The 14,980-nt window shown below is 42.6% G+C and overlaps 1 protein-coding gene across 3 annotated transcripts in view; it reads left to right on the plus strand.

The window, feature by feature from the left end:
* ISM1 (isthmin 1) overlaps nt 1–14,980 on the plus strand; it is a 71,537-nt gene that overhangs the window by 41,436 nt on the left and 15,121 nt on the right. For all 3 annotated transcript variants that reach the window (XM_016138120.2, XM_016138118.2, XM_016138119.2), the window contains exons 2-3: nt 3,412–3,651; nt 12,027–12,291. In XM_016138120.2, the coding sequence (XP_015993606.1) occupies nt 3,412–3,651; nt 12,027–12,291 (505 nt within the window). The remainder of the gene's footprint in view (nt 1–3,411; nt 3,652–12,026; nt 12,292–14,980) is intronic.

A 14,980-nucleotide genomic window follows, 5' to 3' on the forward strand; every position in this document is an offset into this window, starting at 1 on the left:
TGTAGCACTGTAACAGAGTAGAACTCAACTCAATGACACATTGTGGGTAAAAAAAATTATACCCCCAAACTGAGCAGGCCCCCTCATGTCACTTGAACTTAAGCAGAATGAATCCTGCAGCACTTTGGAAAGAACGGTGACATTGCTTCAATTCTTGGACTTTCCTAAGCTATTGTCTTCAAGGAAGGATGTTTGCTTTCCTGAATAAAACACAAACTATTTAAATCTTTACTTTGAGATCCACCCTTCCTGAGAATCTTCATTCTGCTAGAATTATTTAAGTGAGACACTCAGTGAGTGATCTTGGTGAGATGAGTGATGTTCATAAAGCAAGACCTCCAATGGGGGCCTCTGCAAGGAAGATGTACAGTGCGTCTATAAGAAAGAAGAAAAGGACTTTGCCTGCGTTGTTAGCAGATCCTGTAACCAATGCCGTGTCCCACACTGGATTTAAAATCTAGATTACCAAAATAATGCCTACTCCCAAATCTTGTTATCGATTGAATAAAGATGAGTTTCATTTTATTTGAGCCATTATAAGATGGCTCTATCCCGGGCTTCCAGTCTCTGAAGAGTTTGGGGACATTCCACTGGAAGGAGCCAAGTTTTCCAGATAAATATATTTTGGTAGAGATGCAAGAGTAATTCAGATATTCAGAGGTCGTAATTAGTATTTCTTTATTACATCCCATCCTCCAAATCCTTTACAAACACTGAACTTGTGGAGGACAAAGAAGGGGGAGAACTGGGGAAAGATGGAGAAATGCCACAATTGCATGCCTAACTGAAGCCAAAACATACTTTAGCTTCAGTCTATTCCCGGCAGAGGCACTTGAGGCCTGACTTGTCCAGATGATTGCCCTAATTCTTTACTCCTCTTTTTGTGTGCGGATTCAGCCCAATCTGCATTATCCTGACTGTCCTGCTGGGAGGGTGCAGGACTCTCCATGTAACTGCTGTTTTACGCGAGGGATCATTGAGCCTCAGAGACAAGGGGTTTTCTTGGTCTGTGGCTGAGCCAGGATCTCTCTGTGGTGGTGTATCTTCTACCAGGAAAAATTCCAGAGTCAGATCAAGAAATCAATCAAACGCAGTTCTTGCCTTTTCAGCCATCTAAGCAAAATGTCAAATAATACATTCAACAATACATTTCTTATCTCTTCTTCTAAAATATGTTTTAGTAGGATAAAGAGTACTTAATCACAGGGAAAAAGAAAGAGAGCTCTGTTTTTAACCCAGTGAAGCGGTATGTCCCAGATGCTACAATGCAGTCAGGGCTGGATTTGCAGGGAATCCCTCAAGCAATTGGCAAACAAATCCTAGTCCTTTTCTGAGACATGTATATCCAGATCCTCTGCAAAAAGATTTCCATGAGAATCCAACTGTCCTCACTAACACTGTTGTGGAAGTTTTAGGGTTGGGCATCCAGGGAGAAATATGTTGAAGAAGATACAGCATTCTTTCTCTCTCAATCTCTCTCTCTCTTATTCTCTCTCTCTCTCTCTCTCTCTCTCTCTCTCTCTCTCTCTCTCTCTCTTTCTCTCTCTCTCTCTTTCTCTCTCTCTCTCATTCTCTCAGAACTGGATTCACTCTCAGCATATTACATTTGGCCTCTGCTATATTAACCAATGCCTGAAAATGCCAGGACAACTCCCTCTTCGAGGATGTGCCAGGAGACAAAAAACATGGCAGAGGCAGTTGGAAAGGTGAACAAAGACACTGCCCCCAGCCACATCTCTGAGCCCAAAGGGAGGGCAAGCATGCACATGAGGAGCATCCAGCTTCCCCCTCTGCAACTGCATGTTTCAAAAAGGAGACAACAGACATACTGTCTGTCTCAGCCCTCTTCTTGGCCTCTTGGAACATTCATGAAGCTGGTTTCTGCACCAGCAAGTTTATTCCTCAGCTCCACTTCTGCTTATAGAGATATAGAAAAATCTACTCCCTCAGGTTAACTCTCTAAGAAGATATTTATCTGTTTCATGTGTTTCATCCCCAGGCTGTTCTTGACCTTGGGGACTCAGAGTCAGGAGTGTTTTGATACCAGATGTAACCCTTTGGCTGGGTCAGAGGCACTGTGGTGGGGGCAGGGAGTGCGTGTGGAGACAGTGTGCTGGAATATACGCTCCAAAACCCCAAAACATGCCCAAGAATAACATGAACATTAACCACTGACCCAATCGCTGGTGAAATTCTATCTCCACATCTCCTTCCACCAGTAAACATGAAAATGCCATCCCTGAAGGGATGAAGGAAGCCTCCGAGGCGAGGTCCAGAGAGAATGCGAGGAGAAGGGCTGGTTTGGGAAAGAAGTCTAGCAACTTCTACACTCTTCAATCACTGGAAAAATTTTCCCCAAGCGACAACTAAATGGAGACATTTCCACTAGCTGAGAAAAACAACAGACTTGCACTTTTCAGTATAAAGACATTAAACTTTAGAATCCCTTTTTGTCACTTTTTCTCTGGCTATCCCCATCTCTTCATCTTCATTTCAGGCTGTTCTGCCCTCTTTCACTTTAGGCCAGCATCACTGGCCGCCTTTTCGTCCCTCAAATTAGCCAAGTTCATCACCACCTTAGGACTATCTTACTTGTTATTCCCTCTGCTGGAATGTTCTCCCCTAGATCTTTGCAGAGTGCCTTCTTCTCTTGTTCAGATCTCAGGTCAGATGTCACCTTCTCAGAGAAGTTTTTCCTAGCTACTTCGCTAATGTGTCCCTGGCCACTGTTATTTTCTTCTTAGTAGTTGCCACTCTCTGGCCTGCTTTTATTTATTCATCCATGTATTTATTGTTTATTCCCCTTAACTAGATGTACACTCCAAGAGAATTAGGCCTCATGCCTTTCTTGTTCATAGTTGTATCTCTTGTGCCTAGCATGTGGTTGGTATTTGTTGATTGGATGGATGAATGGATGGATGGGTGGATGGATATAATCAATGATTTGGCTCAAGTACTTTATACAATTTAATCAGATCTTTTGCCCTATAACCCCCACCAAAGAAATGAACTCTGGACTTTAGAGTTATAACTAAAGCCAGAGTGGTTAATCAATTGAAGCTGTGAGAAGAAAACCATAATTCGATTCGAGTTCTAAATAAGCACCTATCCCTCTTCAAAATGGCACTTTTGTATTGATGTGTTTGATGTTTAGTAAATAGCCCATAACTCATTTACTTTCAGACAGTTCCCAAGTAGCAGGCTGGAAGAAGTTTCCTGATGAAGTTTCCTAGTATGTTGAAAATGGAAAAATTAAACTACAAGGAATGAAAATGAATTGAGAATACCATCTTGGCTTAATTCCAGCCATTGCAATTATTTTTACTCCTAAATTTAATGAACTATTATTAAAGGTGGCATTTTTTAATCATGCAACTCCTATTTATCTGTTCGTTGACTTGTTCGTTTTAGAATAACCTCAACGTGGGAAGTGACTCTACATCAGAAACCAGCTTTCCTTTCTCCCAAGAAGCACCAGGGGAGCTTCTGGACCACCAGGCTGCACACCAACCCCTCCCCAGACAGCGATTCCAGCAAGAGGCTGGGCATCCTTCATTGCAAAGAGATGGCCCCAGATCCTTTCTTCTTGATCTACCAAATTTTCCAGATCTTTCCAAAGCTGATATCAATGGGCAGAATCCAAATATTCAGGTAAGGCTGGCTGAGCAGCTGAAAAGTGGAAGAAAATGAAATTCTGTCTTTTCATTTCCTGATTTGATTTCAAAGCAACTGCTGCCTTACCTCAATTTTTTTTTAACCCCTCAACAAATCCTGCTTATGATCATGTTATCTCTATAAGGACAGTGTTGTATTTCGTTTATGTAATACCCTTCATAGTGAGATATACTATTATTTTACGAACCACTAAAAAAAGAGAAAGCATTGCTAATTAAAGTATAACCCGCCAATGATTATAAAGCCTACATGATATCAGATGACATCAGAGATATTGACATGTAAAAACAAAACAAAAGAGAATGATATGCCCTAAAATTGATGAAATATGATAGCTGTAGGAAAGGGCCAAGCTAACACATGCATGGACTAGGAAAATCATAGTATGATTTCAAAGGTACTAGGGAAGGCGCTCTTTCTCAAATGCTTCTCTAGCTTGCCTTGGACACCAGAAATTCCTTCAGGAGGTGATCCCACTTCAGTTGCTCTAAAGTGTAAATGACTCATTAAAAATTTTGATAAGAGGAAGGGAGTGAGAACAGAAGTTCATAAGGGAGAAATGAATACCTACCACTAAGATAGAATGGGATGAAGCCGAGGGAAATAAGAGGTTATGGAAAGAGGTACCTGGGATTGAACATGATAATACTCATCTACACTGAAATAGCACAGTATACAAAGCAGATGTTGATCCTATTTGACTCTCCCAAAACCCTCCTGAAAGAGATAAAGCGTGTGTCATTTTTCTAATATTATCAATAATGCAACCTATAATCAGGAAGTTACTATTTGGTTTGCCCAAGGTCACATGGCTAGTAAACAGTAGTTGGGGGTTCAAATCCAGACTCTCGGGCTCCCAAGAATACTCACCCACAAATCTGTGTTTCAGAAACGAACTCCTAATTCTGGATCCTGATTGGATCTCCCCCCATTTCTTCCTAGAGATGGTCCCAGGACAGCTGAGAGAGGCTTCTTTTAAGCAACATAGTCCCTATGCAGCTCCTGTTCTTTCATTTGATTGCTTACTTTTAAGCTTTGTTCTCAATTCTTTTCATTTGGGGAGGGACAGCTTTTCCTTATTCTTCATTTCCGCATCGGATTACAATTAGTTTATATGGCAGAAACTTCCCAAACCTGACCCCAGAGCAAGTGATCCTTAATTAAGTTAACTTTCTCTCTCTAGAGACTGACACTCTCCACATGGCACCATTTTAGACCAAGTTTCCTTGGCCAGAGCTGCTTCTCTTATAGCACCAGTGACATGGTGGCTATGAATGTCACTGGGAACACACCTCGATTAGAATACATCGACCAGCCCCTACTGCACACGAAATGCTGTGTTAGGGTCTGTGAAATTTAAAAATGGAAGGCCTTTTCCCACCAGAAATGACATAGGTGTGAGAATTCCAGCTACCACAAAAGACGGGCCAGAAGGATTATGGAGACAGGGCAGGAAAAATGCTGTGTTCCATGGTGGGTAGATAGTATAGATGGGACAGTGTAGGTCAGGGCAGTCACTGTTGATGGTACAGAGGTGAAAAATATTTCGGAGGTCACTCTTTGACAACCCATGTGCAAAATCACTACATGCCCCAATTAATATTTCTTTTGAGTCTTGTATTGTTCTAAATGATTAATTGGAAAAACAGGTCTTTTACTTCTCTGCCCTCTCTCCAGGAACTGGCCACACGGTTCTCTGATAAAGAACAAAAGATCCACTTGAGGGAGGTTGAAAAAAAAGCCCCACAGATATCTCTTTACTATTGCTCAACATCACTCCTCATTATGCCTTCATCTATAAAAAAATGATTTTTTTCCATGTTTATAGATTTTTGTGGTTCCAGGACCAGAACACCCTTCCCCCAAAGATGCTGAGGCCATGCCTGAAACAACTTAACACTTGTTATGGTTCATGTTTTTTTCCAAAGATGGGAAGTATCACCGTGGGGGTTAATGCTAAGGACTGAGCTATTAGTGTAATAGATTTAAGAGCTACTAATGTAAAGTTATGAAAATATGCTTGGATGAAGGGGTATGGAAGCCTTTAGGGAGAGTTTCTTCTCAATGAAGTGTTACTAAGTGCATGGGACTTCACCTAAGAACGAAATGTTGAGCAGAATCCTTCAGGATCGCCTCTCTCTCTCCCAGTTAAATTTATCCATCAGGAGATCCCATACTCCACCCAGACCCCACCTGGGCCCCTTAAAAATGTCAGAGAAGAACAGTGGTGCAAAAGTAGTTGGGATTCACAGAGCTGGGAAACCCAGATTACTTTTCCTAAAAGAATAAAAGGCAACAGTGAAGTGCTAAGTCCACGTGACGGACCTGTGCATGAGCTCAAGAAAGCAGCCAAGGTTGGAATTCATTTTTCATCATAATAAGCTCTGTTGGTTAGCCAGATGGGACATTAAGAATGCTTCAGAATAGTTCCACCTGACTTCTTGAGGGGCGAGGGGGCTGAAGGAGCTTATGGGTGTGGAAAACTAGAGTAAGATGAGGGTGAGTTTTGAGAAGGCCGCACATAACTCTCTCCAGCAAAGCCTCTTGGACTTTTATCAAATGCAGCTTCCCCCTGTGCTGTCATAAAGATATGGCTGCAGAGGTAGTACAAGTGGAAATTATTTGCCCTCCTCCGCTCTGATACCCCAAGCCATCTGTTCATATAGACTTGTAACAGGTGAGAATAACAATCGGTGCTTTGTTTTCACTCTCTCTTATCCCTGCCCCCACTTAAGAAGGATTTCTCCTCCAGGTGCTGCTTTGGAAAGAAATGCTTTGGAGCACAGGGTTGGAAGAAGGACAGGGCCTCTCCTGTGTAGTCCCCATACTTTTCTTGAGTTATCCTTTCAATAGCAAATATCACCATACCCCTCAAGAACATAGGTCTCACCATAGCTCTGAATATCAGGATTATTGGCTGAATGGATTAAAAACTAATGAAACTCCTACCAGATACTATTAAAGCAAAAACTCCAAAAGATTGGCCAACACCATCTTTTTGCCCACTACCCAGTTGGGTCATTCTCTTTCTGTTTTGCACAATCCCTGTGTCTGTTAACCTTCTGTAGGCAGTATGGAGGGGTGGGATGGCCCATGTTTTATTGACCTGATAACTTGTCAGCCCAAAAGAAAAGAAAATCGGCCTGTGTTTTTGTCTTTTACTTTCTAGAAAACCACAAAAGGTTAATGCTGGTTACTCAGAGAGATGTTCAAAGAAAAAATGAAGCAGCTGCTGCCCCCAGGAGCCCCAGCCTTAGATCTCCACATAGTGTGTATAACTGCACGTACACACAAGCGTGTGTGCACACACACACAGTGCTGGCTGCTGCAGCCCCACGCACCACTGCACTTGAGTAAACCAGTTCCCTGGTGGTCCTTTAAAAGATGAGGTGCTTCCTAAAAGAGGGTGATGGTTTCCGTGTTGGCAGTCCTCGCCCCTTCCTGCCAGCACTGCTCTTTTGTTGAAATCCACTGATTTGACACGGGCCAATTCAGCCAAGCAGACAGCCCTGCTGGTCACCACAGCCCCCTGAAAGCATTTTCTCTCCCTGGGGAGGATAGTGAAGACAGGTGAAGGGCGCATCAGTAGGCCGGCTTCCGCTGCCAGGGCCCTGGGGCCTCATCTCCCCCCTGCCCCTGGCAACCTGCCCCACACCCCACCTAGTTATTTTTGACCAGAGCCTGGGAGCTGAACAGGAATTCGATACTCCTCTCTCTGAACACCCCCAATGTCTCCAGTGTCTAGAAGCATTTCCCACGCCCCAGGGCTGGGGTCCACTGTGCCTCCTGCCAAATAGCCCACACCTTTCCAAAGTGACAGTGCTGAGCCTGGGCAAAGGGCCACATCTCTCTTGGGCCTCTTGACTTTTAGGAAAGGAAATCCTCTAAAAAGCCCTGCTTTTTAGAGCTTTTTAAAACCCCTCTAAGCCAGGTGGCCTCTGTCCCAAGTGGTTCAGGCTCTCCATTTTAAGACTGGCTTCGGGCTATGTAAATGAGTGTGTGTGTGGGGGGGGGGGGAACAATACAAAATAGAAAGAAATAGCCTCAAACTCCTGAACTCAATCTCCATATTAAATTTAAAACAATGCTAGAAGTTGAGTTTTGTTTTTTAAAAAATAAATAAATAAATCATTCAGGAAAGAAAGTAGATAGATCCCCCAGGACAATTTAGACTTGAACTTTAATATCTTTGGCTGGGTTTTTTGGTCTGCAGCTGATGGTCAGATAGCAAAGACAAAAATCTCTAAAATAAACTCATTATTAGGCTTATTGCATCAATTCATTACCACAGTAGCTATTCACAACCAAATATTTCTCTTTTCTGGATCAAGCAGAGATTAGTATTCATTTCAACTAATATACTTATTTCTTTTCTTCCGTTGAGAGAGATGTAAAAATAGTCATCTAAAGGCCTTTTTTTTTCCTTGCACAGACATATTTACATGGCTGTAGGCCTCTTGAGTACCACATAATACAATCAGGTGAGTTGGCCAGTGCTATAAATGTACATGCTTCTACTTCTTTTTCTCTGAAATACTTTTGGAATGCCAGATCTAGCTGAGTAACAACCAAGAAATTTCTGTGCCCACACAGCCATGGAAACAAGTCTGTATTATTCAGATTCTCTGTATTATTCAGACCTCTGTGGCTTTGTGCCGGGATATTCAACCTCTCTATGCCTCAGTTGCCTTGCCTATAAAATGAGAACTATAATACCACCTATGAGTGCCTGTGTAGTACAAAACGACATAAGAGTAGAGTTGCTACGAGGATTAAGTGAGATTATCCGTGGGAAGCACTTATCACAGGGCTAGGTATTGGTAAGTTTTCCCACATGGATAGAAAATGTGATGAAGATGAGAGGAAATGTGTATAAAAATAACTGGGAATCAGAAGACCTAGTTTTCAGTCCAGCTCTACACCTTTCTTGCTGTTCACCTTGGAAACTTGAATTCTCCACGCCAGTCTCTGTGCCTGAAATTTAGGTCTAAGTTGTGTAGGATGAGCAATAATGTTGGGCAAGCACGCTGCAAGTGTCAAAGCATTAGCCACAGTCAGCTGCAGTTGCCAGGGTTGTTTTTAGAGCATCACTAGGCCTGAGAGGAGGGGATTATATATCTTCCTCATCCATTTTGTGTTCTTTCTGTGACGATTGTCAAGGAAAGAGGGTATGTAATCTATTAAGGTTGCATAAGATCCTCAATTCCTGATTTTGGACAGACTTCCCCAAATTGGCACTGACTTTGAACTGTTTCTTGGAGCTGATGAGATTCTGCCATAGGTAGACATGAGTGTTTTGAAAGAGTTTTCTTTCTTTTACTATCTTGATTCTTGGTGTGGAAAAGTCCAGAAGAAACAAATGTACTAAGACACTTCCATTATGTGCATTAAGGAAGAGAAAGATGGTAATTTCTAGAGTCTTTATCAGCTTGGAAATCTCCTGTGCTCACTCCCACACCTTCAGCTCATCACATTGATTATTGTTCAAGACATCTTTATAAAAGGACTCTTTAATGCTAAGGGACATGCAAATAGAATGAGAGCAACAGGAAACATAAAACCAATCCTTGCTATTGGAGAAGTCATTGATCATGTTCATTAAGTCTTTTTAATTGTATGCCTATAAAATTTCAGGTTCAAGATTAGATTTCTTTTTTTGATATCAGTATGAGGTTTCCACATTAACTATAGGGGTAGTAGATCCTAAGGTTTGTGTGTCTTTTGTTTTTTCTGTTTTTAATTCATTTGAGGCAGTGACTAGAAATTAAAAGGGAAAAAGAAACCTCTAAATTGTTGAGATTTAGTCATCGATATAGTTTTTGGAGTAAATTTGTATTTTGCTACTCATTGCCTGGCCAGGCAACAAATCTATTTTGTTTGGATCTGAACAGCAGTTTAGAAGAAAAAAAAAATTGTATTGACGGTAATAGCTTAAAACATTAAATTGTTTTTATTCCCAGCGTGGAGAAATTGCAGGGCATGTTTTGTTTAGGCAATCCCTTTGACTCCAGTCTGAATACAAATGGAATACCAAAACTGTTGGGCATATTCCCCCCTTATCTCCTACCCAGAGACTGATTTCATTACCATAATTGCAGGCTTGCCTGGCTCTTGGCAGCTTCTACCCTTCAAGACCCTTAACAGCCTTGCAGACAATTGTTGCGGCTCAGTTGTTCTTTCCGCAGGCAGACGGGACGAGACCAAGGAGAAAGATTATTGTCTCCAAAGGTTCAGTATTGCCTTGTCACTGCCTGGCTTGATTCTGCATAGTTCAGCTGTGCACTCCTTTTGCACTTGTCCTTCCGGGGTTACATGTGGGTCCCAGCCACTGTCACTCCAGCAACCACCCATTCTAGCAAACAGCAATAATATAAGACATATGATGTGTTCCTTTTCTTCTTTTCCCTTTTTTTTCTTTTTGGGGGATTACTAAAAGTTCCATAATCACTTATAAATATTCAAGGAGTACTTACAAGACTGAGGTAATGGTGGTAGCATGGAAGAAAGCCAGCGGTGCCCTTCTAGACATCCCACACCAGAGGAAAGATGCACTTGACTGTTGCAGCCCAAGTATACTCTGGGATTGAAGGCCACACTCCTGACCTTGTGTTTGGACCACACAAGGCCACAGCTCAGGCCCACCATCAGATGGGCAACTTCCTTTGTCAAAGTGAGTAGAATTCAAACCTCCCTCTTCCTAACACAAAAGGAAGGGCCTGTTTGTCTCAGGTTGGGCACACCCTGGTGCAATTTGGCAGAGCATCCCAGCAACTCTCTCAGATGTCGGGTTAGGGCAAAACTAGAAATGCATCTGCCCAGTACATCTTGCGCTGATTACATGAAGCACATGTTTCTGATTCATTTGCACATAACTCATCCAGGGAGTGTTGCAAGAGCTATGTGATGGCCAAAGGAACCCAATGAGTCTTTTATTATATTTTTTAAACAAGCTCCTCTACGTTGATTGTCTTTCAGAGCCAAGAAGCTACATTCTTTCAGCCCTATGACTTCCAAACTAGACTCACTAAATCTGAGAGCAAGTTCTGACCTTGGCTCTGAGACTATCTGTTTTGATCCTCAGGGTTGGTTGAGAAATGTACATGCTGGGACTAGACTACGGGGTGAGTGAAAATCATAGCCAGGAAGATCTGTACATTAAGGACCTGTGTTCACATCTCTACACATCCCATGACATCCAGCCTCACTGGCATCGGTGGCCTCTTTGCTCCCTCGGGTGCATGAGGAGACAACACCTCTGTCACTTACTTTGTGAGAGGCAGTGTGGCAAAGTTGGTAAGAGCATGGTCTCTGGAACTAGACTACTCACATCTGTCAGTTACTAGTTGTGTGACTTTAAGCAAGATGTTAACTTCTTTGTGGTGTGCCAGTTTTATCCATCTGTAAAAAGCTATCTGTTGCTCTCTAACAACCACCCGAAAACTTAGTAGCTCAAAGCAACATCCTTTGCTTGTGGTCCTGTGGGTCAGGAATTTGAATAGGTCTCAGCTGTGCTCTACTTAGTATCAGCTGGGGTGACCCAACTGGGCGGGAGGATCCAAGATGGCCCCAATCCCATGACTGGGGCTGTGGTGTTGGCCATGGGCTGAAAAGCCTTGGCTCTCCTCTTCGTGGCCTCCCTCTTCACATGGTCTCTCTATGAAAAGTAGTCTAGGCTGGTCTTCCTTACGTAATGGTAGGAACATTCTAAGAAACAAAAAAGGAAGTTGCAAGACCTCGTGAGGCATGTCACATTGGTACTCCTACCACACACTACTGGACAAAGTGTGTCACAAGGCCAGCCCAGATAGGAAGGGAGAGGAAATTAACTCTATCGCTTGATAGGAGGTGCAGCACATATATACAAGGATGGGAGGAATTACTGGGGCCGTCTTTGCAGATAATCTACCATAGAGGCCAATCAACCAATCTTCTAAGGTTGTTATGAGGATTAAATAAGTTAATATATGTAGAACATTTAGAACAGCACATGGTACAGACTTAGTACTCAATAAATATTCAGTTTTATTATAAATATTCTTCTATCACTTCAGGAGCATATATAGTACATGTTTACTCCTTGAATTAAAGACCTCCCTGCAATGTAGTCATTAGCAAATCGGTGACCCTACTGATGAATTGTCTCCCCAAACTCCAAGGCCCATGTATATCATTTCTCTCTAGTCGTGGGGTTCATTTGGGCCATTCCTGGATGTTTTATGTTCTGTATTGGCTGTCCTTCATGAGGGACATATCCATCAATTGCCTCTGCTCTCTCAGACTTTCTTCCAAGGGTCACCCAGCTTGGAGGCTATCGACTCCTCATTGACCCTGGCCTGTTCTGAATTCTTCAGGTCACCATAGAGGTGGTGGACGGTCCTGACTCTGAAGCAGATAAAGATCAGCATCCGGAGAATAAGCCCAGCTTGTCAGTCCCATCCCCTGACTGGCGGGCCTGGTGGCAGAGGTCCTTGTCCTTGGCGAGGGCCAACAGCGGGGACCAGGACTACAAGTACGACAGTACCTCAGATGACAGCAACTTCCTCAACCCCCCCAGGGGGTGGGACCGTCCGGCCCCAGGCCACCGGACTTTTGAAACCAAAGAGCAGCCAGAATATGGTGAGTTTACCACCCAGTAATATAAAATTGGTGGGGAGAAAATGAGGATGATGAGGACATGGAGCCAAACAAAACCCAGTTTACAGTATGTGGCTTTTGGTCTTCTATGAGGCGTACCTCATAAAGACTTGGTTCCAAAAAGCCCAAAGAAGGCACCAGCAGCCACATTTTTCTGGAAAGACTATAATTTGAAAATCATACCAATTATCCTAAAAGAGATTTTTTTTTTTTTTTTAGTTAAGGGTCTTTGAGGTTCAGAGTTTTCCTCCCCCCAAAATTATTTTTATTTCTAAAAATTAAGAAATCACCAAATCAACCTTGTACATTTTACTGTAAAAATTCATACTGAAAATAAATTTAGTGAAAAAGATGTGTCCAGCTGCTTCCTTTGACCAGACCACTGTATTATGTTTGACATTGGCAGTGACACAGCCCTCGGGAATCCATATAAACATGTGCTTCATGGGTTGTCCAAGTAAGGCCCCAAATTTCAAGACCCCAAGTTGGGGCCTCTAGTTTCTCATGTTTTTAGAATAGGATAGGTGAGGTAAACAATTTTCAAATATAGTAATTTAAATAATAGAAGTTCATTTTTCACTTGAGTTGAGGTAAGAGACGGTGGCAGGGGAAACTCGGTTCCCCTCAGTCATTCAGGGACCCAGGCTCCTTCCACCTTGGCATTCCACCAACTGTTAGGGCCTGAGAGTTATCCACTGGGTGCTCTGTGTCCACCCGGCAGCCAAGGAAAGAGACACAGCCCAGAGAAGGCACACATGCTCTAAACTCCCTCAGCCTTGAGATGATATACATCACAGCCGCTCAAATTCCATTGGCAGGACCTGACTATAGGCCCCACATAGGGAGGTTGAGAAATGTATTCCATGTGTCCAATAGTAAGAAGAAGCAGCTTTTGTGAGGAATCAGGTAGCATGCCTTGTGTTATAGTATATTTGATGCCTTCCAAATGCATCCATCATTGTTATGTTCTTGTGGCCACACCATCAGCAGACTTAGGGATGAACACTATATGATGAGGATGACTTGTCTTGCGCAATTTACACTCTCACATTTGCACCTGTTTTTCAACAGAAAGACCAGTTTTATATTGGAAAGTTATTTCTGTCCACTATAGATGATTCTAACCAACTTCTAAAAAAGCAAGAAAATTGTTTTCCAGCCACATCGTTCAGTTGTTCAAAAGACATTTATTAAGAGTATATCTTGTGTTCAGCACTATGCTAGGTGCTGGGAATCCAAAAGTGAGTAAGAGACAGTCTTTCCCTAAAAAGGACCTTACCTGTCTGTGGACAAGGGGAGAAAAATTGATAGAGCAAACTAGTGCCATGATAAAATACACATCAAATGCTAGGAGAGCAGAAGGAGAGCTCTCATACCTTCCTAGCCAGGAGGCTCGTGGAACCTCTCCCTCTCCCAAAAGAAGTCTAATTTATCTATTTTCCAAGAGGAAGGACTGGGAATAGTAGCCAACATATATATAGGACTTATCTTGCACGAATATGTCTTTATGGCATCTAACATATATTAGCTCATTTAATCAACTCTCTGTGGCAGGTACCCCATTTTACAGATGAGTAAACTGAAGCCTAGAGAAACTAAGCAACTTAATCTCAAGGATTCTTCTCAGTCAGTCTAGGTCCAGAGTTTGTCCTCTTAATCACTATGTTATTCTGCCTCTCTGGGGGAAAATAGCACATCCTCTAGGACAGTAGAGTGGATCTAGAAATGGCCACTTAGATTGGAAGATAGGAGTCAAAGGAAAAGTCCAGTGCCATTGAACAGAGACACACACGGGATCCCTGGGAGCCAGCCTGACAGCTTTGTGGCTTAACCTATTTGCCCATAAGGAACATTGTTTTTATGAATGGGGCTTAGATCAATGGCATCAGAATCCCTTGATTGCAAGTTAAAAAATATCAATCCTAGCCTCAACTGTGTCCCTCTATCTAATAGTCCTCAAACTGTGGTTCCTACACTAGCTACCTCAGCATCACATGGAACCATGATAGAAATGCAAATGTTCAGTCTCCTGACACCCAGGCCTACTGAATCAAACATTCTGGAGTGGGTCCCCAAAATCTATGTTTGAACAAACTTTCCAGGGCTCTCTAGTGCATTGAACACCACTATTCTAGATGAATCCTTTGCGGTTGGTTGCTCATATACTCACCTGTGGAATTTTTTAAAAATCCAAATGCCTAGATTTTTCTCCCGACCAATAAGTTGAGATCTCTGGAGGCAAGGACCATGCAACAGGGTTTTTTAAAGTTCCATTCATGACTCCAGTGTACAGTTCAGGTCGAAGGCCACTGTTGTCTTTCTACTGAATCAGAATGTCCAGTAGTGAGATCTGGAGTCTGTCTTTGTTTCTTTTTTCAGCCAAGGTCATCAAGTGATCGTCATGCTCACTGAAGTTTGAAGATCAATGCTAGAAACCACTCTTTCATCTAAGGCTTTTACAGGGTGCTCTCTGTCAAATTCACAAGCATTAGAAACATCCCTCCCTTTCAATCTTGAAGATAGAATTTACTTCCAGTGGAGCAGTTACTGTAGTTTCCTCAGCCACCCTCACCCCAGCTTTCTGTAGAGCACCTTGCATCTGAATCTTACAGCACCCATGGACCATGAAGAAAGTCCCATCTTTTACAATTTTGCAGTCTCTCTTAGTAGC

This window comes from Rousettus aegyptiacus, unplaced genomic scaffold, assembly GCF_014176215.1.
Source record: "Rousettus aegyptiacus isolate mRouAeg1 unplaced genomic scaffold, mRouAeg1.p scaffold_m13_p_12, whole genome shotgun sequence".
Taxonomy (NCBI): Eukaryota; Metazoa; Chordata; class Mammalia; order Chiroptera; family Pteropodidae; genus Rousettus; species Rousettus aegyptiacus.